The 26,472-nt window shown below is 34.9% G+C and overlaps 1 protein-coding gene across 9 annotated transcripts in view; it reads right to left on the bottom strand.

Annotated features, from left to right (window-relative positions):
- PDE1A (phosphodiesterase 1A) overlaps window positions 1-26,472 on the bottom strand; it is a 403,806-nt gene that overhangs the window by 79,679 nt on the left and 297,655 nt on the right. For 6 of the 9 annotated variants that reach the window (XM_025404058.1, XM_025404059.1, XM_025404061.1 and 3 more), the window contains 5 exons: window positions 23,982-24,164; window positions 18,301-18,367; window positions 14,865-14,981; window positions 13,860-14,000; window positions 7,717-7,817 (listed from right to left, as the gene is read on the bottom strand). In XM_025404058.1, coding sequence (XP_025259843.1) covers window positions 7,717-7,817; window positions 13,860-14,000; window positions 14,865-14,981; window positions 18,301-18,367; window positions 23,982-24,164 — 609 coding nt within the window. Of the gene's footprint in view, window positions 1-7,716; window positions 7,818-13,859; window positions 14,001-14,864; window positions 14,982-18,300; window positions 18,368-23,981; window positions 24,165-25,664; window positions 25,927-26,472 lie in introns of those variants that run through there. The other 3 variants (XM_025404064.1, XM_025404065.1, XM_025404062.1) reach the window with 1 other exon arrangement.

A 26,472-nucleotide genomic window follows, 5' to 3' on the forward strand; every position in this document is an offset into this window, starting at 1 on the left:
TTTGGCATCTCACTGTTTCAATTTGGATTTCTCTGATGAATGATATGGAATATATTTTCATATGCCTATTTGCCATTTGTATATCTTCCTAGCTAAAGTGTCTGGTAAAGTTTTTGGCTCATTTTTAGTTTTTCTTATTGTTGAGCTTTAAGCATTCTTTGTATATTTTGCATAACAGTGCGTTATCAGATGTTCTTTGCAAATATTTTCTTCCAGTTTGTGGCTTGTCTTTTTAGTCTCTTGATAGTGTGTTTGGTAGAGCATAAATTTTTAATTTTAATGAAATCCAACTTATCAATTTATTCTTTCATATATTGTGCCTTTGATATTATATTTTAAAAGTCATCACCAAATCTAAGGTCATCTAGATTTTTCTCCTATGTAATCTTCTAGGAATTTTATAGATTTTTGTTTTAAATTTAGGTCTGTGATCCATTTTGAGTTTATTTTGTAAAGGGTATCAGGCCTGTGTCTTAGTGTGTTTTATGCTGATGTAACAGAACACCTGAGGCTGGGTAATTTATTTAAAAAAAAGAAACTTGGCCGGGCGCGGTGGCTCAAGCCTGTAATCCCAGCACTTTGGGAGGCCGAGACGGGCGGATCACGAGGTCAGGAGATCGAGACCATCCTGGCTAATACGGTGAAACCCTGTCTCTACTAAAAATACAAAAAAAAACTAGCCGGGCGAGGTGGCGGGCGCCTGTAGTCCCAGCTACTCGGGAGGCTGAGGCAGGAGAATGGCATAAACCCGGGAGGCGGAGCTTGCAGTGAGCTGAGATCCGGCCACTGCACTCCAGCCTGGGCGACAGAGCGAGACTCTGTCTCAAAAAAAAAAAAAGAAACTTATTTCTCACAATTCTTAACTGGAAAGTCGAAGATCAACATGCCTTCGTCTTAGGAGGGCTTTCTTGCTGTATCACCAAATAGTGTAAAGCATCACATAGTAGAAAGGCAGAGAGTGCAAGAGAGCAAACCCTCTCTGGCAAGTCCCATTTTATAATGGCATTAATTTATTTACAAGGACAGAACACTCATGACCTCAATACCTTCCATTAGGCCCCACCTCCCAACCCTGTCACATTGGGGGTTATGTTTGCAACATATGAATTCTGAAGAACACAATCAAACCATAGCAGTCTGTGTCTAGATTCTTTTCTTTTTGCTTTTGCATGTAGATGTCCATTCGTTTTAGCACCATTTATTGAAAAGATTATATTGATTTTATTCCTTTGTCAAAGATCAGTTGACTATATTTTTTGTAGGTTCATTACTGGGCTTTCTATTCTGTTTTCATTGTCTGATCTATTTGTCCTTTTACCAATGCTACACTGTCTTGATTACTGTGGTTTTGTAGCAAGTCTTAAAGTTAGGTAATGTCAGTCCTCCAACTTTGTGCTTCTCCTTTAAAACTGTGCTAGCTATTATGAGTCTTTTGCCTCTTCATACAAACTTTAGAATCACTTTGTCAGAATCACAAAATAACTTGCTGGTATTTTCATTGGGATTGCATTAAATCTATAGATGAAGTTGGGAAGAACTGACATCCTGACAATTTTGAGTCTATCCATGAACATGAAATATCTGTCCCTGTATTATTTATTTCATCAAAGTTTTACAGTTTTTCTTATAAAGGTCTTGTATATGTTTTGTTCCATTTATACCTAAATATTTAATTTTGGGTGGTGCTAATGCAAATGGTATTTGTGTTTTCAATTTCAAATTACATTTGCTTATTGCTGGCATATAGGAAAGCCATTGAGTTTTGTGTATTAACCTTGTATTTTGCAACCCTGCTATAATCACTTATTAGTTTCAGGAGTTTTTTGGTCAATTCTTTCAGATTTTCTACATGGACAATCATATTATTTGCAAACAAAAATAATTTTATTTCTCTCTTCCCAAGATGCATGCCTTTTAATTCCTTTTCTAGTTGTATTGCATTAGCCAGGACTTCCAGTATGATACAAAAATTAGTTGTGAAAGAGGACATCTTGTCTTGTTCACAATCTTAGTGGGAAAGCTTCAAGTCTTTCACCATTAAGTATGATGTTAGTTGTAGGTTTTTAATAAATTCCTTTCTTCTAATTATTTACTTTTTAATTGACAATTAAAATGATATATATAAGTATCATGTATGAGATGATGTCTTGAAACATGTATATCTATCTATCTATCTATCATCTATATATCTATCTATACACATTTATATATACACACACACATAGTGGAATGGCTAACTCAGGCTAATTAACATATGTACTACTTCACAACTTACCATTTTTTGAGGTGAGAACACTTAAATCTACTCTTGGCAATCTTTTAGAATACAACACATTGTTATCAACTCTAGTTGACAGATTGTACAATAGATCTCTTGAATTTATTTCTCCCATCTAACTGAAATTATGTATCCTTTGGCCAACAACTTCCTATCTTTTATCTCCACCCGAGTCCCTCATAACCACAATTCTACTCTAGTATAGATATTCTTTATCACGTTAAGGAAGGTCCTCTCTATTCCTAGTTAGAGTTTATATCATAAATGTGGGTTGGAGTGTTTTGTAAAATGCTTTTTCTGCATTTATTGACAAGATCACATGATTTTTTTTTTCTATACCCTGTTGATGTGATAGATTATATTAATTGAATTACGAATGTTGAGCCAGACCTGCATACCTGGGATAAACCCCACTTAGTTTTGGTGCTTAGTTTTCTTTTAATTATCATTATTATAGTTTAAATGTGCTTATGCCTTTTCCTTCTGATTTGTAATCCAGATACCTGCAAAATACTCTAGCTATATCAAAGAGAATAAAATTACCTAACGTCTTATTCAATCAGTGAATGAACAAACCCCTTTGTACCCATTCAAGAGTGTTGATATCATCCCTGTTCCTTTAAACTAAAATTACTTTGGGTAGCAGGAAGGGGATGAAGAAAATCATTTGATCCATTTATGATTCTAGTTTTTTACTCACTTATAATGTTGTGATTAAATTTTAATGTTATAGATCCTTTTGCTTTAAAATTAAGATGGAAAAATCATTTTTAAAGAACACTTAAAATGTACGTTTCATCACTCATTTAAAAGGAACATTTTATTTTTTAAAATGATGAATACATCCAGGGAAGGCTTTTATTTCTCACCTGTCTGTATTTTAATATAATTTGATTATCAAATAAATTGGTATACTTCAAGTTGCATTGATGAATTTGGTGTTCTAACTCTAAGTCTGAAATATTTCAAGCATTCTCAGATCTGTATAATGGAACCTGGGCTTCTCCTTCCTCTATCTCCTAGGTTGCCAGATCATTATGCAAGTGTGGAATGGAAGCAAAATCACTATGTTCAATCTCTTAAAATGGTGAACTCATTCATATAAGTTGGCAAGTTGAAAGTTGGCAACAAATAGAGCAAAAAAGAAAGTCAAGTTAAAACTTGTAGCAAGTTTGCTACCACTTACCCAACACCAAGGCTTCTCTCACTCTCCTATCTCCTGGTAGATACTTAGACTTAAAACTCCTCACTCAGACTTACTGTTTCAGGCTTTTCAGTGGGTAAAGTCCTAGTTATAACCTAGCACTGGCCCTCCCACTGAATATTTATGATAGAGTAGACAAGGACAAAATAAAAAACAAAAGTTCCTACTAAAACAACACCACTACCACACATGGGTAGCTATGTGAGATCATGGATATATTAATTTGCTTCTGTATAATAATCATTTTACTATCTATCTGTATTTTATAATATCATGTTATATACCATAAATGTGCACAATAAAAATTATTTAAAAACAACAAAGAAAACAAAAACTAAAGAAATCTGACATTTTATACAAGCAGCCTGTTTAAAATCTGTGTCTGATAGTCTGCCAGAAAAACCAAGCTTTATTATTCATCCAACATATGATAAATGACCTACCAGGCACTGTTACTTTCTTTTTTGTATCTAGCACTATCATAAAGGTGAAATAACATATGTCTTTAATAGCACATATTTCTAAAATAGATTTCCATTTAACAATCTTAGTCAAGGCCTAAAAAGGACTTAATCAATAATCATACCTCAATATACAGAAATGTGAACTAGCAAAGCATATGTATAATCCTCATTGAAGAGATAATCAACTAGATGTTTCCCAAGCAAAACACTGTGTGCATTTCTAGAAGTTTGCTGAGATCATGGGGAAAGCTGTGATTTTCCAGTAACATTTGCACTATATGGCACCAAATCTAGCCATAGCAGATTTGTCAGGGTTAATATGGCTCCAAGTGTCACCATTTACTTGTTCAGAGACAAGCTAAAATGTGTTTTTGAACCAGATTTAATTGTAGCAAAGTGTGCATGATTTTGTCTCATAAAGCTAACAAGGATGCTGAGAATGCGGCATGGTCTAATGCTTGAGATGGTCTTTGACTGCTAAGAAAAGAACAGACTCTGAGCAACATCCAGTATCCATGGCAACATGTAGCCTGGCAATTTCTTTTCACAAAGAGGAAATTATTTCCATTTATTTACACTTTCAAGGATTTCATGCATTATAATATCTGCATTGAACTCAAATCTAGCCTTGCCCTATGTTCCAAATCGCATTTTAGCCATTTTGTATTCTGCAGTAAATTAGTTTTGATTGGAAAAAACACTCTCAAATCCAAGTAACAATGAATAATATAAAATAAAATATAATTACTGATATAAATGACATATGACCTTATTTCTTCTTGGATGAAGGCAATATTGAGAGCTAAAAATCATGTTATATTGTTGCATTTTGATCATTACAACATTTTGGTTCACGGAATTTTCAAGTTCATGTCGAATTCATTCATTAAATAGTTTACTCTGTCAGGCAATTTTTTTCCCATTTTTATACAGAGTTTTAAAATATAAATTGAAAAAAATAGGATTCTTCTTTCTCCTTCTCTGCCCCCATCTGCCCTTCCTTGTCCTCCTTTTCCTTGTCATCCCCCTCCTTTCCTCCACCTCCTCCTCCTCCCTCTCCACAGCCAAATGCATAAGTAAATCAGAACTCTTCATCCAGTCGCAGATAAATAGTAAAAGGAGAAAGCCAGAGTGATGATCTAACACTGCTGCTGGAAGAGGCCAGCCCACTGGCCTTTACTTTTCAAAGTCGAAAGGGCAACTGGTATTCACTGATAACAAATCACTTGCTTTCTTCTCAAACCCCTAGAACTGTTTTCCTGTACAAAGCCTAGCTCAGTGATGAGCGATCTTTAATTAAAATCCTCCATGTTGCAGATCCAGTGGATGTAGAGACCCTTTGGTAAGCAAAATGATCTGCATAGTCCTGTTTTCCTTTGACATTAAACACAAACAAAAGCAAAAATCTCCCTATACTCTGCAAATATGGGTAGAAAAATAACATTCCTGCTACATAACCAGACTCTGAAGTTTTCCTTTTCCCTTCAACCTGTGTCAATCTAGGGGACCCTGGGGTTTCCTCCATTCCAGGGACAGACAGAATGCCCTCCCCAACACTTCACTGTTTGAATTGTAACTCTTCCTGTGTCTCCATTAAAGGGTTACATGTGTAAGCCCACCCCATTTCAGGCTTTAACAGGTTAGAATTATCATGTGTCTGTCTCTGGCCATGGGAGCATGCTTGTATAGGAAACTGGATTGACAGTGAGTGTCCCTCTTCTCACTCCTCAATTCTGCCACTGCCATCACCTGACCAGGTGCATATAGATAGGTCATTTCACCTCTCGAGATCTTCATTTTCTATTTTTAGATGATGGAAATCAGACCAGATGATCTATACTGTGGATCTCACTCATCTTATGGTCCTTTAAGTTCTAAACTGTCTAATATTTTAATAAACTGTTTCTATATTCCCCACATCAAACAATAACTCCCACATCTGGAAAATCAGTTGTTAAAAATATATATATTAAAAAACCAAATGAACTGACCACACAAGAGCCTGCACATGTATGCTTATATCAGTATTATTCATAAGTGCCCAAATTTGGAAACAACCAAGATTTGCATTAATAGGGTGAATACATAAACAAAATATGGTATGTCCATGCAATGGAATAGTATTCAGTGATAAGAAATAAGCTGTCAACCATGAAAAGACATGGAGGAACATTAAATACATTCTTCTAAACGAAATAACCCAGTCTGAAAGAACTGTATACTGTATTATTTCAGCTATATGACATTTTAGAAAAGGCAAAACTAAAGAGTCATTAAAGAGACCGGTGGTTGCCAGAGGTAAAGGGGCAGGAAGAGAGAAATGATAGATGAAGCACAGGAGACTTTCAGGGCAGTGGAACTATTGCCTGTGATACTGCAATGGTAGATACAGGACATTATACATTTGTCAAAACCCATAGAATCCGTAATGCAAACAGTGAACCCTCATACAAACAATGGACCTTAGTTAATAACAAGTTATCGATATCGGTTAATCAATTGTAACAAATATCTCACACCAGTGTAAGATGTTAATAACAAGGAAACTTTAGGGTAGCAGGAGGAAGCATATGGAACTCATAGAACTCTGTACTTCCTGTTCAGTCTTTCTGTGAATCTAAAACTGCTCTAAGAAACAAAGTCTATTAATTAGAAAAAAAAATCAGATTTAATCTTTCCTCAACAAGAATAGAGATTTATGCAGTGGTTCAAGAGACACATCAGCTCTTAACATATATGTCCTTATTAAGCATCCTTAAGAAATTTCAGGATCCCACACATATAAAGTAAGCTGGATCCTGATGGGGCCTAGACCAAATCTTGCTTCTCAGATACTGACTTCTCTGCCTAACTAACAAGAGTTTAGGGTAACTCTCTGTTATAGACTGAATTGTGTCTGCCCTAAAATTCATATGTTGAAGCCCTAACCCTCAGTGTGTCTGTATTGGAGATAGGGCTATTAAGGGTGTAATTAATGTTAATGAAGTAACAAGAGCGAGGCCCAAGTCCAATATGACTGGTGTTCATATAAGAAGAGGAAGAGACACTGGGGTGCATGTGCTCAGAGAAAAGACCATGTGAAAAAACAGCAGGAAGGGTGTTGTCTGTAAGTCAAGATGAGCAACCTCAGAGGAAACCGAACCAGCTGACACTGTGCTCCTGTACTCCCAGCATCCATAATTGTGAAAAAATAAATTCATGTTGTTTAAGCCACCCATTCTGTGGTATTTTGTTATGGCATCCCTAACAGACTAACATACTTTCACTCTGGTATTTTGATTTAAATAACTTCCATTGTAACCATCATTAAATAATTTCATTTTCTAGTTATTTTAAATTTAATACTTCATGCTGGCCTGAAAATTAGATTTAATTTTTGGATTTTATTTTCAGAAGTACAATTTTATTGCTTTCAAATACATAATGACATGAAACCAGTACCTTAAGCATTATGTTGCAAGATTTGCATCAGTGAATAGATGTCTGACTTGTGTGGTAGTTCACAGTGTAAGTTCTGGGCCGGGACAGATTGCCTTAAACATTTTCATGTTCTTTAAATTGCTAGATATGCCACAAAATACTATACACAACATTCTGGAAAAATAGTAGTCGACTGATTCAAGTGTTAGCAGCTTAAGAAATTTTGCTAAAAATTCATTAAACCTGTTCTTATTAGAATCTTTATTATTTTTTTAAAATTCTCTTAAGTAATATGCAGAAAAAAAATTTCAAATTTTAACTAATGAAAGTTAATACTTTTTCAAACTTACCTTGTCTGAATGTGAAAGTTGTTTGTTGTCCCTGTATGCTCATAATCATGAATGGCAGCAGCAAAGAACATTGCTAAAATTTCCAGTTCAGTGAGCCAGTGCTAGTAAATCACAGAAAGAATCTATTATATTCAAGAAATAAATACCATCTTCCCTTTCTCTGAAAAGGACTTTCAGCGCACCCTGTTTATGTAATCATATAAAATTATTTTTTATTTCTTTTAATTTTTTTCCTATTTTTACCTCCACTAATTGTGCATGATGGATGCTTCATAAGGTCAATGATTGTTTCATGGCATATAAGTTCAAAATTCAGAATATAATTGTCCTTGCTAATTGAAAAAGGAGCAGTTTCCTATTATTTAAAAAGTGAACCCTAACTGGGTTTTGAATTTACAGCCATACATGTTTGGGTTCTTCTGAAATCAATTACAGTTTGGTGATTTTTAACATATAGCTCACGCAACATTAAAATGTCTTTTAGCCCAAGTGTTGTTGAACAATCTACTATGAAAAAAAAGTTCATCTAAAACTTAAAAATATTCACTTGCTTACTAGAGAAAGTGCACTTCATTTTCATGTTTAGAGATTTAGAAAAGTTTCTGAAATTCACAAAATTTTCTATTCATAACACATAAAAATGGCTGTGCAATTAACTTCAAATAATGCTAAAAGAATAAATCCTTTCATGTAAAATCCATGACTATCCATTTTACATATATTCACCTTTCAGTTACTAGCTAGATGCTTTTAAAAAAAGTTCTCTGCTATTATTAGTTCATTTAGAAATAATTCAATAGTTTATTCATCACTCACATTTTGTAAAACCCTTATACTGCACTACCCAATATGGTAACCACATGTGACTATTTAAATTAAAAATAAAGAAAATTAATTAAAATTAAATTCACTTTCCCAGTTACACTAGCCATATTCCATATGCCTATTGGTCACATGTGACAAGTGGTTACCATATAGTAGTATAGCAAAGACACGAACCATTTCCATCATCACAGCAAGTTCTACTAGAGAACACTATAAATAGATGGCACTTGATGGTAGAAATGCGGAATCCAAAATGCTATGAAGCTCACTCTGAGTGGTCTTATTCTATACACTTAAAACAATAAAAGACCTTGCAAAAAACAACAGAAAGAGATCATGTAAACTTTGTGCACACTTGATAAGAGTTTGCAGAATTCAGGTGCAATTTAAGAGCATAGACAGAAAGGCTAATTGGTGGCAGTGGATCTTGGGAAAAGGATGGAAAAAGATTGATAGTTAAGTGCAAGGATAGAGACAGAAGAATTTTAAATAGAAAGAGCAAATGTAGAATCATACTATAAGGTCTGTATTAAAATAGAATTGTCAATAGTACAATTGTGTTGGAGAATCAAGTGAAGTGAAATTGAAGAATATGGAGAGTATGGAAAGAGTGAATGGACTAATTTGATGAGAATTGATGAATTTAGATTTTGTGTAAAAGGTAAAAGAAAACCATTGAAGGTCCATGGGTCAAAAATGAAGGCAGTGACAATTGTTGAATCTCATAGATACCAAAGCTATAATCTTATTAATCTTAGCTCCCTTCACATAACCTATCATGATATTTGGCACATATTAGGAACTTAGTATTTGTTAAATTGCAATTAGCTAGTTTTGCATTAGAAAGAGGTAACAGTGGTAAGAGACCATGGAATCAGTCTTGGTTTTAAATCTCTGTTAATCCTCAGGAAAATGAGTTATTTACCCTCTCAGCTACAGTTCTGGTGAGAATGGCATTAGTAACCTTTCCCCTATGGGGTTTAAGAAGAAGTTTTGAGTTAATGTATGCACTGTGCCTATCATGTCTTGTCATATGGTAAAATAAAGAATAAATGGCATTTTGCTAGGAACTTACTATGTTAAATGAGTTGAGTAAGGCATTAAATCTGGGAAATAATAGTTAAAATATCATTAGTGATTGTAATTCAAGTACAAACGCCTCACAATCAGATGAAGCAGAAATAATTTTCAGAGCCAAAGGGAATTAATATAACTAGCTGTTCTGTGTTCATAGACACATTTAATTATGAGTCATTAAAAGGAAGAAAGTGACCTTATAGAGGTCTGAATTGGGACTGAGCCTCCAATGTTCCCAATGAAACTATGGAACTATAAACACCATGAAATGAATAGCAATTGAAGTTAAACTAGTTTTGAACCCTAGAAACCCACTGTTTTATTAAAGAAAATGATTTCTTTTTAAAAAGTCACTTATTTAAATTTTGGGGTGGGCTCAAATTATGTATTTATAAATATAGCTGTGGTTTTTAAAAGGCAGCATTCATTATCTACTATGATAATACAGAATATAAAGTGTCAATAGTAAAAAGAAATTAAATTAGAAAATCAGAGATGGAATTAATTAGTGATTGACTCATAAATATTTAAAATTATTATCTTGCTAGCTGTGAAAATTTATTATAAACACATTTCCTGTTTTTATTCTGGTTCATTTCTGCCTCCCATAAATAGTACTTTCTCCACAAATTCCCCTTACTTATTTCCACACTATGGACTAAATCATTAAGTTCCACTACAAACTAGTATAGGAAGAGAGAAACATTGAACTTTCACACTTAATTTAAAAACACATCTACTTTGTATTAGCAAAAGTAGAATTCTGGACTGATTGTTAGTTTATTAGCTGCTGATTCATTTTGTGCTAGTATCAAAAAGAATTCTAACTCAGAAAACAGGTGCTTAAATTCATAGATTTTATAAATGACTCCTGAGGGCAAGCCAGAGAGAATGAGGTTAAATCCTGTCACTCTTTCCAACTACAGCAGTGGTCAATACAAATCCAAGTTTCTTCTGATTCCTAACAGGCAGAAATAAAGGGTTAAGATGATAAGTCATGAGCAATGCAGACACTGTATTTCATCAGACCTGTAGGTTGTATTTTGTCTGGAGAAATGCTCAGGTTGGCTTACTCTAGAGTGGGCAGTCATCAACTTATAAAGAGGTATTGACTGCTATTAGCCACATGTATTAAAACAGAAACAAAGGAAGGGAATTATTAACTGGACATTTTAGTTAGCTGGTCTCATTAAATTCTTATAACCACTTCATAAGATGGTTATATGTAAATATTTTTATACCTATGTTGCAGATAACAAAGCTGAATCCTAGAGAAATGGATCAACATTTCAAAGTTCACATACCTATCTAGTGGCAGAGCAGGAATGCAAACCCAAATCTGTCTGATTTCAAAGTTTCTATTTCTTCCACGGATCACGATAGCATTCATTACATAAAGAAGGCAATATGCTGAACATATTCTTCTAAGGTTTCAAAAGGAGAATTTCTAGCTAATTTTACTATATGAATGGGTAGAGGCGAATAGAGTTTTGACTTAGGACTTATAATGTAATTTTCATATCTGAATTACTCAGGATGTGTGTGTGTGTGCGCCTGTGGGATAGAAAAAGTAAATACGTGTATTATACAAAGTATATATGTGTATTATACAAAGTATATATGTGTATTATATAAAGGGTGGGGAGAATTTCACGTCAGAAAATCACATTTATTTCTTGATTCCTTGAGTATTAACAACTCTTTTAGCTAGAATTTATGAGATTTGACACTATTTTTCTCTATTCCTTTGAATAGGCTGAAGAAGTTTGCTCTAAGTTACCAGTATAGAAAATTGGCATATTACAATTAATTAATGAAGGTATGTTAATAGCTATTATGTTTTAGGCACTAGGTTAGGTGCTTTACAAATGTGATTTTATTTACTCCTCATTTCCATTCTATAAAGTGGCTGGTATTATTAACTGCATTTTAGTGACAAGGGAAGCAATGTAGAGCTAGCAAATTAGAAAGGGGTGGGGCATGGGTTTAAACTCATGTCTGACTGCTTCCTGAGTCCACACTCTCTTTCCTCTTCCAAACACTATCATATTGGAAGCCATTTATAAGAACAGAATTTCCACATAATTTGTAGAAAGATGTACTGCTAAATGTACTGTAGACTAATCAGAGAAAAATGCAGTCATTCCAAAGTGTGGAAGACTGTTTCTGTGTAGTCAGTGCACTAAAAATTCCAAAGGAACTAGATGTAAATTCATCTCTCTTCCTTGTACTCTTAGTATTAGAGAGAACGCAATGCCAGGAACCCTCTAATGCAAATGTCTTCTGGCCAAGGCCCTTGGATAATTTCATATTCAAAGAGACATTTGAAGGTGGCTTGACAGCACTTTATAAAACATTTGTTCCTTAGCAAATGGACTGAGTTATTGCACATCACTGTCACCATGGCACAGGACTACAAATGAATCAAGCGACAAAAGGAGAGTGAGGGGGACAAGCAGGTGTATGAGCATCAACTCTCCTCTGCATTGTCTACTCCCAGACTTGAGGGCATCCCTTATGACATTAACAAACAGAAGGACGATGGCTTAATTGCAATCCCTTTCAGGAATGGTCCTTAAAACATCTTGCAGATGACAACATGCATTAGTCTCCTGACAGTACTGGGCTGCTACTGGAGTGCTTCATAAATGTCACACTGATAGGGCCATCCTGAAATAGCAGGGCATCAACCAAAACACTAGAGTAGATGACCCAGTCTTCTTTATATCAAATCTGAGGGGTGAGAAAGAACTAAAGAGTTTTTGCTAATGAAAATTTCTATAAAGCTTTTTTGTTACAAAGAACCAACACATTTGTATACATGAAATGTAATAGTCACCTATCACTACTTTTTAATGTAGGCAAAACTTGTTAAAATAACTTTCCAAAAATTGTGAAGTTGACAGTGTAACCTAGTATTGACAAAATAGTCAATTCATTCATAAACTCATTTTGTCTTCCCTTTCTCCATCTATGGTAGAATTTCTCATTATTCTCTTTAGTTCAAATGTATTTTCTTGATTCTGGACAACACTAAAGGTCTACTACCAGACTATTTTTGTAATGGCCAAATTAATGGATGAGTAAAGAGCCCAGTGACACATTTTTGCTAAAGGATGAATACAATCAGAAAGTTACATTTATATTTGGTCTCAGAAAGTGACTATGTGATCTTTGCTAACAACTTTAACTTTCTAGGAGTCATGCCAGGCTTGGCCAAATTCCCCAGTCTTACAGAGAAGTTGGAATGGCCTATTAGGTCCCACAACAGTCTTCCTTATAATTCTGAGACTAAAACCACATTGTAGATTTGATTTTCTCTGTTTACCAATTAATATGACACCCACATCTCTTCAATGTCACCTTCACACCAGATGTTCTGAAGCTGATATAGGAGACTTTTATTTGACTCCCTTTACACTTGTAGCAAATGTAAAAAAAAAAAAATGCATTCAAGCAGGAATATTTTTTGTAAATGACAAAATTCTGGTTGCCTCCTAGGTTGAAATGGCATTTTCTCACTACACTTCACAATTAAAGCAGGTGCTAGGATTTAGAAATCTCACATGGCCTGCTCCTTTTTTGAACCCAGCTCAGTTTGGCACCTTCACAGGAAGGTCAGTTCCTCACTTTTTACCTTCTGGGAATCACTGTGAGTTTTAAGACATTACAAAAATTCCCAGCTCTCTCAGAGTTCCTGTCATACACTCACTGTTATTTCAGGCTTTGCTTCGCTGAATCATTTAGTCACCCATTCATTGATTCATCAAATGCAAAGAAGAGGAAAGAAAATTTGGAAAAATTCACATGAATAATTTCCCCAAATCCTATTAGAATTTGACTGTGACTAAGAGAGCAAAAGCGACTAAGGTCAGGTTAGGAGCACATAATGAGTGAGAACAGAGTGCTATAACTTTTATTCTAAAGACTTTTTCTCTAGGTCACTTTTTTTGGTTGATTTCTATGGAAAAAATGATTTTACAAACAAAAATGTTTGGTAGTCCAAATTTGGGGAAACATATATTTTTATTTGCCTCTGGTTATCTGTTTTGCACTGACTTAAAGTATTTTTTGAAAAATGTATATTATAACCCATGAAGCTTCAAAAATCCAAACTATTATTATTTATAAAACTTATTACTTTGAATACCTCTATGGGCATTAAAGAGACAATAGGAACTTACAAGAATGGAAGTTGATGCTTCCAAATGAACAAACCTCAGTTACAAAGACTTTCTTACCATGATACCTGTGTGAAGCATTATGTAATGCACAGTTTGAGTGACATCAGCTGCATGAATCAAATTGTGATATGGATTTTTGTACTTGCTGTAACCAACTTCTAAAGCTTCTGCAAAGGTGATTAGGCAAGAAACAGGAATCTGTGGAAAGTAATAATTATAATTATATTTTGACCAAAAAAGTGGTACTAAATCAACTTGAGCACAGTTTGTCGTGAAACATATTAGTGAGTCAGATGTGGACAACAGTTTCTTTATGTCAAATGTCGATTGTTCTGAAAAACCACTTCATGAACATGTTAGCTTTCATTCCCAAAAAGAAGGATTGTAACCCCCTAGTATTTAACTAGGACAGATTAAATAACAGACTTACTCATACTATTACATTGAAATTTTAGTATCTTCCAGAGAGTAGGAAGGCTAGTTCTTAAAAGGGTAAATATTTCCAGTTACAATTAGTGGAGTCTAGTTTTTCTATCTTAATACAAAGAGGTTAAAATAGATTATCTCCCAGTACTTTACAGCTCTAAAAATGTGATTATTCTATAGGAAATGATGAAAGTAATAAGATACAGTCTGCTCAGTAGTCTGTATCAAATCTATTGCTTGGATGGTTCTAAATGAAGTTAATTAGAAGACCCTTCAATCTAATTTAAGAAAAGCTGGCAGTAAAGGTTCATTTTGTATTTTAAGAATGCTGGAGTAGTCACATTTCTTTAAGACATAGCTGCCAAACCTTATGTGAGTGTTTTGTGAATAAGTCAGGGGATGTTGGCATCTTGCTGGAATGAGGCTATAGTGGTCTCATGATCTCTAGGTGGATATATAGATGTGTCAGTGAGTTGTGAAGAATGGTTCTATCATGTAAAGACCTCATCCCCTTAATTCTGTGACCTGCTAAGACATCCTAAAATGAATTGCTTAATTACTCAAATGTTCTGCATTTTCATTCTTATTCAAATAACCAATTCTAAGAGCATTTCACTTGTGTTCCATGTTTCTGACCTTGAAACGGTTGATAAGATCATATCTGGTAAACAGTTCATAAATCATAAACTTCAGACTATGCTCTCCACTTGCTTCATTTAGGGCAAATACGTCAAAAGACCATTTATCAACATCCTGTAGAAAAAAGAATAAGTACTTTGGGTGCCAATACAATAATGTTTCTATGAGAATTTATTCAAAAGATAAGGCATTGTACATTTAGCAGGTCATCTTTCAATTTAGCATGCCAAACTACACTTTGACCAGAGTTTCATAGGACAGGACCACTTAGTATCCATGGGTCCAGAAAATGGAGGCCATAATGCTGAATAAAGTACCAAAACCTTTTCTTTAATCCCAAAGTTACTAAACTGATTTAATGCATTTGATAACACCATAATACTGTCATTATCTTTAATCTCTCTCCAACTTCCTGCCATAAATCATTTTCTCAGAGTGGACCTCAATTTAGCATAGAATTGCTAGTTACATAGGTGATGTCAGTTGGGAAATACAGAAGAAATAGTGCCAGTTTTTCTTTCTTACTCACTTGCTACATTGCTTGAAATTTCACCATAGGAGTTTGCAGTTTGGCATAAAGTTTTGATATTTACATCCTGTTATAAGATGTAAATATTGGCCTGGTGCAGTGGCTCACGCCTGTAATCCCAACACTTTGGGAGGCCAAAATGGGCTGATCACGAGGTCAGGAGTTTGAGACCAGCCTGACCAACATGGTGAAACCCCATCTCTACAAAAAATACAAAAGTTAGCCAGGTGTGGTGGTGCACACCTGTAATCCCAGCTATTCAGGAGCCTGAGGCAGGAGAATCGCTTGAACCCAGGAGGCGGAGATTGCAGTGAGCCAAGATCACGCCACTGCACTCCAGCCTGGGTGACAGAGTGAGAGTCCATTTCCAAAAAGAAAGAAAGAAAGAAAAATATATAAATATCATAGAGAGATAGAGTATACACTATCTTTAATTATTAAAAGGTATTTTTTTACACTACTTTTCACCTATTATTATTTGCTCTATCTTTGGCTGACTTACTAATACTTTGCTCGAGGGACAGGTGGTGAGAAAAAGGAAGTGGGCCTTTTGATTGAGGAAGAGGATAGTAATACTCGTATTTCATGCAATTCCCTAGGGAAGCAAGCAGGCCAGAAGGGAAACTAGAAAGTACCCCATAACAGAGAGAGAGAGGGCAGTGAGCAGGGATATAAACCACTCCAGCTACCTCATGATTTTGCTTTGAAAATCTATAGAAGCACTGTAGTCCATTCTAATGGTTATCAGAAACTGCTAGCAAGAAGGCCTACTGTTTACACACATACAGTAGGTTTAGTATTGAACAGCAAGTGGGCAACCATAAAGCTATGCATTAATTTTCTATTTGAGTAGGCATGTTTCAAATTTCATTCAACACATTTTTTCTGGAGGCCAACTCTATGTGCTATAATATGCTAGAACCAAATTAAAAACCTGATAAAAAGTATTCAGTCTCTTTTAAAAATACTTCCTTCAAAAAATAATAGTAAGAGCTTCAAATGGTATTTTTAATCACTTGGAAACAAGCACCAATGAAATAGTTTTTGGTTTGCTTGTATGTCGTTATTAAATTCCTTGCATTTGGCCCTTATTTGACCCCCAAATGCTTGCTTTATCTCTTTATATATTAAAAGTTATTATAAGTTCTGTTACAAGGCATTTTACATCAGTAAATCTTAAAGGAGGCCAACAAATCTTTTATCAAACTCCAAAGCTAACAAACAAGAGTTAGTCCAGACTCTTAGAAGGTTGCTATTTATATTTACAGCTCCAACTTGGGTGTTCCCACTGAGTAAAAGGTTAATTCTTTATTTCTTGAGAATTTTTTTATAAACCCTGATGATTTACATTTGTAAACTACTGCAGATGCTTGGATTTTATGTCATCAGATTGAGAACGAACAAGACAAGGAGGCTTCTCAGAAAATAAGAATTATTTAACTAAAACATTCTTTACTTGGTGATATTCCCTTTCTCAACCTGTTAGTTTATATTTTTTTTACTATACGACATGGTAGAAAAAATACTACATTCTCTCATACTAAAATATTTTGTTAGTTGGTTTTTAAGCGAAGATTCTTAAAATAAATAAAATAAAAATGAGTAATTTTCTTGCTCACTGTTAAGGAAATAATAGAGAAGGCAAAATCTCTCAAGAACCGAGGAATGATTAATATCCTTTAAGGCAGTGGTCCTCAATATTTGGGCACCAGGAACTAGTTGTGTGGAAGAAAATTTTTCCACAGGTCGAGTTGGGGTTGGGTGGTTTTGGAATGAAACTGTTTCCACCTCATCAGCAGTGCACAACCCTCACATGCACAGTTCACAGTAGGGTTTGCGTTCCTATCAGAATCTAGTGTCCCTTCTGATCTGACAGGAAGCAGAGAAACACAAATATAAAAAAGCACCAAAGAAAAACGAGCTATCTTTTAAAATTAATGAGGTTAAAATCTAACATGCAGCAGAGAAAAAACAAATGCAAAGAAGATGCTTAAAAATTTTGAAAACACAAATTTAAAATTAAAAAGGAGTACAATAAGTCAGAAATAAATCAACCCAGGATCCGCTGCTGCCAATATCCTTTAAATTCTTGGTTAATGCAGAAAAAGCAACATGAAGATGTTTTAGGAGACAATGTTAATTTCCCTTAACCAAATTAGGCAATAGAAACAAGGAATTTAGAAGGATGAGCCTACAAAATGCCTCTGTAGAAATAACATTTAGAAACAAGGCACATGAACACCACACACACACACACATACACACACACACACATAAACATACACACACAATGGGGCATGTATGTGAGCCAACAATTTTACTCACTTCAGAGTTTCAACTCTGATTATTTATAACATATATAGCACTGCAATTGGGCCTTAGAATAGTATAGCCACAGGAGAAGTCAAAGATAAGAGAGATAAGGTTTTTTTTTCTTTCTTAATTTTATCTTACATTTTGTATTTTTCAGACCTACAATCCTAAATAATTTCCTTCTATATGTTTTGTCATTTAAACATAATTGACTAAAACATCTTTTTATAACATGCATTTAACTCTTCCATAATACATTCATAACAAAATATGTACATTTTGACAAGTACTAGTGCCATTTCAAAATAAATTCAAGATCCCCATAAATAAAATTAAGAAAAAAACCACACGTATGTATGCATACAAACATGCATATATATATACGTTGATATAGTTTGTGTAAATCAGTCATTTAAATCTACAATGAGTCATGATTTGGAACACAGTTCATTTGTTAAATTGTTAGAATATGTTGAGTTTTTTAACGTTCTAAGATGTAGGCTGCAGTAAAGACCTATTCTCGTTTTCTCCTAGCCTTTTTAAGAACATTTTTTAAATGACCATTTTAAACATGAAAATAAATGATTTCACCTTTAATGTTACGATGACAGCTGCTGGATATGCCAAACCAACCATGTGATATGTCTTTCGGTACATCCTAAAAAAGACAAAAATAAGTGTATATATAAAACTCATTGATTCAAAGTTTTCAACTATTTCTGAAACGTAAGGGAAGAGATTACTTTTGACATGTTCACCTCTTATCATTAGTTACAGACTCCCTTTGTGTCAACAATGATAACTATAGTCACCTTTTACTAAACATCTACAATTTGACAATGTAATATATTCTCTATTCACAATCACCTTGTAAAGTTAATGTGACTTTAGTTTCCATGTAAAGATATCCTTCCCTGAACTTTATCATATTGAAAGATTCACTACACTTTGCATATGCAACAACTTTCTAACATGCCAACATATCCCTGACAGCAGAACATTCTTGTTTTGTGTCCATTTATATGACAAAATTTTTAGTCTGGAAGCTAAATGTCATTAAAATAATTCCTTTATATTTTTATATTAAAATTATGGGGGGGGAGATGTAGTGTCATCAGAATTTACATAGCTCCCTTCTTTTATTTAATGATATTGGGAAATTAATATCAGCAAAACTTATTTAAGTTTGTTCAAATTGTCATTCAATATTAAGAAAGGTTATTCAGAAAGAAAACAAGGTTATTTTCATTTCCATAATAGTATCAATAACAAAAGTGTTTTTTTGTTTTTGTTTTGTGTTTCTGTTTTTTTTTTTTGAGATGGAGTCTTGCTCTGTCGTGGAGGCTGGAGTGCAGTGGTGTGATCTCCGCTCGCTGCAAGCTCCGCCTCCTGGGTTCAAGCGATTCTCCTGCCTCAGCCTTCTTAGTGGCTGGGATTACAGGCACGTGCCACCATGCCCAACTGATTTTTGTATTTTTAGTAGAGACAGAGTTTCACCATGTTGGTCAGGCTGGTCTCAAACTCCTAACCTCACGATCTGCCCACCTCGGCCTCCCAATGTGCTGAAATTATAGGCGTGAGTCACCACACCGAGCCAACAAAAGTGTTTTTAATAATCAGTGATTTGATTTTTTCTATCTTCTGCTGGGCAACCCAAATAGCATAAACCAAATATAAGAACCCCCTCCATGAATTCATGTGAGAAAAGAATCAATATGATAGCCTAGTGCGTGATATAGCAATAGCGCTTCCATTCCGGACTCTGAAAGAAACATGTTTCCTCCTCCAAGGCCTGGGAAGAAAGAATTCAATTGATTATTAATCATGTCCTTTAATTTTTATATCAAGTTAGTCCACAACAAGCTGAATTTCTAGGCTATATCTGTAAATTCTCCCTACAAAAGGCCTGGAGAATGCCATAGCTTAATTAAATATGATAAATATGTTCGATGTAAGAAATGGTCACGTGGACAATATTCTGCGTCTTTTATAAAACTGCTATAGAAGATACTAAATTATTTGATTCAATGTTCCTTATGTTAAAAATGCATGGGACATATTACTCAGTTTCTATGTAAAAGTCATCATTTGTTAAAGATAATCAAAGCTAAGCAATTTATCATGTTTTCCTGTTAAGTCTTGACTAGTTGGAAGTTCAAAATGAAAATATTGTGTTTAATTACATCTCTAGCCTAGGTTTTCTTGATGAAGTATCTCTCTATTTTATTCTAGAGACCTTAAGCACAAAGGTTTCATGCTTCCACTTTATTTTAAACAATCAAATTATTTTTGGATGTGGGTGATTAGGTAAAATAAGAAATTATCCTATATCTCTATTGAAAGATTTTAGAACAGTTAAAACTAAGAATACTTATATTAATTACTTCATTGATATAAGTATAATTCTAATCTTGCAGAGCAAGGAAACTACTAATCATACTATACAAGATCTAGAATAATTACTATCGACAATGATACTTAGGTTTTTTTTGGAAACAGTCTTTTCCATCTGTTTCTAGTCATTACCATTAATACTAAAAAATGGAGGTGCAGGGGAAATTGAAGGATGATGAACAGGGAAAACGGTCAATATAAAAATCATTCAGGATTAAGAAATTTTAAAATGTTAATTAACATTAACTTGACTTGACTTCATGGCACAGAAAGGCAAAGAGAACACACGCTTTGAATCACATGTTAGCCACTCACTGCTGTGTGACCTTTGGAAACTATTTAATGTCACTCATTTGTAAAATGAGAATAATTATAAGCTTTTTGTGAAGAGTAAATGATTCTCAATACAAGAAAGTCATCATTTTTATTATTATTGTAACTGCTCTCATTACTTTGCAGCCAATATCATTGGTTCGAAATCTTATATCTTTAGAGCTCTCTGGCCTCAATGGGACCTCTGGTGCTACTGAGTTTCTTAAACCTGGGATAGGTTGAGAAATGAATACCAATATACTTTCTCATTACATGGAATGTAAAGGAAGACAAAGAGGATTACCCTTCCAAAGAGACAGCAAAACTTTCCCATTATCATACTTTTCTAATTCTATAATCAGGAATAGAATTCTAGGATGGAAAATTAGAAATAGTAAACTAAGATGGAAAATTAAGATGACTCATCCTTGAATTAGAATGAGTATCAGAGATATCTTAACCCAGTTGTCTCACACTTTAGTAAACAGGTGATATATTACAAGTTTCTGAAAAATGACAATGAATTTCCTGGGCTCTAAAGGTGGTGAAAGTCTAACTGGAAATGTAGTGGATTATTTTTGGAAGTTTCCATAATAGTTACAAGATATAATTCAAAAACTCCTTAAAAAAATACTATTTTAAGGCCAGGCGCAGTGACTCACGCCTGTAATCCCAAAACTTTGGGAGGCCAAGGCGGGTGAATCACCTGAGGTCAGGAGTTCGAGACTAGCCTGGCCAACATGGGAAACCCTGTCTCTACTAAAAATACAAAAAAAATTAGCCAGGCGGGGTGGCAGGAGCCTGTAATCCCAGCAGGAGAATCTCTTGAACTCGGGAGGCGGAGGTTGCAGTAAGCCGAGATCACGCCGCTGCACTCCAGCCTGTGTGACACAGCCAGTCTCCGTCTCAAAGAAAAACAAAACAAAACAAACAAACAGAAAACAACACTATTTTGTACTAGGCATTCTGAGAGGCAGCAGACTTACTCAGTGGAAGGCAAGGAAAATATTGCTGCTGTTTCACAGGGCTTATTCCAGTGGTGAGGAGAAATGAAATATAAGAGACAATATATGATTACAAACAGGGATAAGTGCTGGAAGGTAAACCACTGGCTGGGGGCAGCAATAGTGAGGAACAGCATAGAGTGATCCGGGAAGACCTCTGGAATGGTAAAAGGGCCAGCCCGCTATGTTGAAGGGTGGGGAGAACCACTTCTGACAGAAAATAACAGGATGAATGGCTCCAAGGCAGGAAAGAGCTTAGAAATGTTCTTGAAATTGAAATCAGGCTGGTATAGGTGTTCAGTCAAGGATGAAGTTTGCAGTAGATGAGGCTAGAAAGCAAAATGGGACCTAACCAGGCTTAAGTGAATTGGGAAACCCTCTGGTGGTTTGAAGCTTAAGAATGAGAGGAACTAGGCCGGGCGCGGTGGTTCACGCCTGTAATCCCGGCACTTTGGGAGACCTAGGCGGGTGGATCACGAGGTCAGGAGATCGAGACCATCCTGGCTAACATGGTGAAACCCCGTCTCTACCAAAAAAAATACAAAAAACTAGCCGGGCGAGGTGGCGGGCGCCTCTAGTCCCAGCTGCGCGAGAGGCTGAGGCAGGAGAATGGCGTGAACCCGGGAGGCGGAGCTTGCAGTGAGCCGAGATCTCGCAACTGTACTCCAGCCTCGGCGACAGAGCGAGACTCCGTCATAAAAAAAAAAAAAGAAGAAGAAGAATGACAGGAACTAATTTATATTCTAAAAACATCACTGTGGAATGGCTTGGTTGGGGTGGGCAAATGAGGAGGAGAGGAGCCCAGTTAGAAAGTTACGATCATATTTCTGAAGGCAGATACTGGAGGCTTAGATTGTGGTTGCAGGAGTGGGTGGATTCAGAATGCATTTGGGTAAGTAATTGCCAGGGCTTGCCGGGGAATTGAATCTTGGGAGGAAGTGTTTAAAGGAAGAAGCAACAAGACTTCAAGTAGACTCAGCTGTCAAGATTGAAGATGATTACTTTTGAAAAGTTCCAATAAACTTGTCCCACTATTTTTATGCACCTACTAGTGGGGATTCAACAGTGATTAAAAAAAGACTTTTTTCCATATGTTCTTAGCACACTGATTTCTTAAAGACTGCTTACTAATTTAGTTACCTGAAGTACAATTTTATACTTTTATAGGCTACTAAAAAAGTTTACTTTAATAGGCTACTAAATAAAATTTTATACTTTTATAGGCTACTAAATAAACATATGAAAAAATGGAAATTTAGCATATTCATATATTTTATGTATTATAACCTTCTCTTGAATGGAAATGGAAATTCGGTTGATCTTCCTCCACAGTTTACATTTTTTCCCAGTTTGCCAAGTTCTGCAATTTTTTTTTAAACAAAGAAGACAAAATATACATTTCTTTAGCAAATCAAACATACTCTCATGTTTCATCTGTGATTCTCTCACAGATTTTCTGATGTACTATTTAGATGTTTTTAATTCGGTGCTAGAGAAAAGTCATCTTCTTTAAATTGTGTAGTGTATTTAACCATCTTTAAGTTTTATAATACATTTCTTGCCATGCATTCTCATTTACACTTTTAGAAATTCAAATGTGCTTTCCATTGTCCCTTTAGCAGAAGAAAATTAAAGTTTGTAATGTTTATTAACAGTAATACCTAGAGACATCAGAAGAGGAGAAATAATGCATTTTCTCTAAAATTTAATTTTAAGCATATTGGCAAAATGTTCTCTGTTTCTCAACTTTACTAGTTTCTAAAATATTCAAATAATCGTTCTATATATAATTTCATATAATTATTTTTTAATCTAAGGGATTTCTGATAACTACTTTTCAATTTTGTCAAACATAAAATGTCTATTTTGGGTCTTTTGTAGTTTTAGTTCTAGGAAATATCTTGTTTCCTAGATGGAAAAAATAAGCTATATTCCTAAGGGCTGAAAGAACATAAAATTGGGTCATATTAACATATGTTTCACGTTGAAAACTCTGATGATATAACTAGGCGTTTCTAGGGGCCATCAAATATCCCTTGCTTCAGTGACAGAAATGTTGGGGAAAAAAAAAAAAAACTATCAAAAGTGAGCACGAGAGGGATTTTCCTCCATTATGGAAAGATGGGAAGTGAATGGGCTTTTATCTTTAGGGCAAAGGAAGGCCTGAGTGATCTTGACATGTAGATTGCTACCCAATGTAGAATGTATTTTATGAAATGTTACATTTTATTCAGGTAAAATTAGTTGTGTAACATATACATGTGTCAGAATTGTTTTTAAACAGTTGTTCATAAAGGTTCATTTGAGGAGAAAGGTCATTCAAAAGTCTTTGCTTTCAGTCTTCATGTCAACTTAAAATAAATAAACAGAATGCATCCGGGACCAGGTGTTTTTGTTATAGGTAAGTTCATCATAAAGTCCCAAATTTGTTCATTCTAGTTATAATTATGATTACAGTTTTCCTCAATAAGTGAAATATAGACTGCTCATACCTTTTATAAAATGAATGTATCTGCTGCCTTTCAAATATTATTGTCTTGAGATGCCAACAATTTCACTTACCTTTCCACAAAAATTCCAGCTTGAACAGCATGCACAATGCTCCGAAATTTTGGTTTTTCCTCAGGTTTCTTTTTTGTCATCCCCATTTTCCGTGTAAAGGTAGAAGCCAACCAGTCCCGGACTTCAGATGGGACTGAGTCAGTCTGAATGTCACTGAGCTCATCTTCAGTATCCAGAAGTCTTCTACAAAAATTTATACAGATTAAACATTTTTAAAAAGTGCAGAAAAACTAATAACAGGAAAACAAGGATTGCAATGGAATTTAAAATATAGCCAATACCGCTCTGTGTATTCCTTAATATGTACTCTCTAAAGAAAAAAATAATTCATTAACATTTGGAAAGCTTTTAATTTCTCAAATTGATCATATGAAGGCAACAACTAATAGATTTTGCATTTGCTGCTTCCCAAACATTTCAGCACAATGATACACTAGTCTGGAGGTACCGACTGTTAATATCTTTAGTGTGCTGTTCTGATAATGAATAAAACTAAGGAAAGATATGGAAGAGAATTCATAAACAGATGTCTGCTATTAAAACAAGCAACTGGAGTGGAAAGAATAAAGGGGGATTGAATCCATAATAGCTGTCATATACTTAATAATCTAGTGTATGTCTTACATATAGTATAAGATATTTGAATAAGGCTTTGCAATGTATAAAAGTCATTCACAGGTACTATTTCATTGGATAAGTACCCCTAAATTTTAGGAAAATAACAACTTAAGTGCTCTCAACGATATCCATTCTATCAATATCACAGATTTTAAAAATGAAAAAAAAAAATGAAAACACATGAAAATAAATAGATTATGTTTAATGCACATTTCAGGTGACCAGTGGGTGGAGATCTCATGGGTTTAGAACTGCTGGCCAAGGAAATCAACCCAGTGAGTGAGGTAGTGAACAGGAACTGAAACGCTCTGTGTAAGCTCCAGGTAGATAAAATTGACTGGACTGCTGAGTAATAACAGCTGCCATTAAAGAGGACACTCAGGAAACATCGCTATTTTAAGGCCAGTCAACTTCAGCAGTCAACAACTTCCTAAAGGTCTGAACTGGCAACATCCCAGAGGCTCCCCACCAAATACAGAAACAGCTTACAGAACAGTTGAGCTTTGTCTCCAGGAGGAACACAGGCCGCTCTGCCTGCCATTTGACTGGGTTCTTTCCTTATCTGTGCACCAATCTAAAAACTCATTGGCACATGTTAGCTTTAACCTTTGGGTTTCATCTGCTTTTGAAAATCTCTTTGCACAGACCTAGGCCTAAGGTTTATGAGCTGATGTTGGAAGGTGGCAAGAAATGGTTGTACATGCCAACGCCTCAGAAACAAGGCACAGGCCATCTCAAGAAGCAGGGACAAAACAAAGGACAAAAACCAGGAGGTCTCCACAAAGAACTCAATCTGGCCAAAGAGAGGCTCAAAAGGTAATATGCAGAAGAGGAACTTTTCATGTTCCTCTAAATGGCCTCCTGTATATGCTGCTGTTTCCCATAAACCTGCAGAAAATAGTCATTTGCCAATATTTCTTTTCCATGGTATTAAATAAGCATGAATGTATTTATGAAATACCTTATGAAAAAAGTAAACATAAGTTCTGGAGTCACAAAGATACATGTATACCTATAAAGATTAAAAAGATTTAGAGTTGAATGTTAATACTGATTAATACTTACTTTATTCGATTTTTAATTTTCTTTCTGATCTTACATTTGGATGGTTTTGATTTACCCCTAAAACACTGAACTAGAAAATTAAAGCAAAATAGTTTGTTTTTCTTTTTGCCCATTTGAAATTAGATTCCCTAGCCCATTTCAGCAAGTCACTAAACTACATGGCTTGAAAATTTCACTACTTTAAAGATTATGCCATTTCTACTATCTCTTATGCAGTGATCAAATACAAGGCAGGTGGGACAAGTAGAATAGGAATCATTGTGGTGTAATCTTGTGATGTCACCGTGCTCCAAGCATTCCACTGCAGCCTAGTTTTGTCAGCTAATCTCCTTAGAATGACAGAAACCTGACTGATGGTGCCAATTCCTCCACAGTAAATTTCATGTTGATGACTTTAGGGCTATATGTCCTATTCTCATAAATGATCCAAGAGAGATCATCAAACATAACAAAACCAGCGTATGAAAGTGATATTCCACATAGCAGAGTGGTACTTAGGAGGCTGGAAATCCTTAGTCATGATGCATGAGGTCATTTACTGAGAAGAAAGTGAATATAATTTTAGGGAGAAAGAATGATATGGATATGGATTAATTAGGGACACACAAATAAAGGACGAGAGTGTGTTAAGGGAAGAGCATGGAATATGCTATTGTGTAACTTGAAAAGGGAATCTTGAAAAGGCAACAACTACCTCCATGAAGTTTAATTTTATGTGTCACCATAGGTAGGTTATGGTGGCCAGTTGTTTGGTCAAACACCAATTTAAATGTTGCTGTGAAAGTATTTTTTAGATGTGATTAACACT

This window comes from Theropithecus gelada, chromosome 12 (assembly GCF_003255815.1).
Source record: "Theropithecus gelada isolate Dixy chromosome 12, Tgel_1.0, whole genome shotgun sequence".
NCBI classification, from domain to species: Eukaryota; Metazoa; Chordata; class Mammalia; order Primates; family Cercopithecidae; genus Theropithecus; species Theropithecus gelada.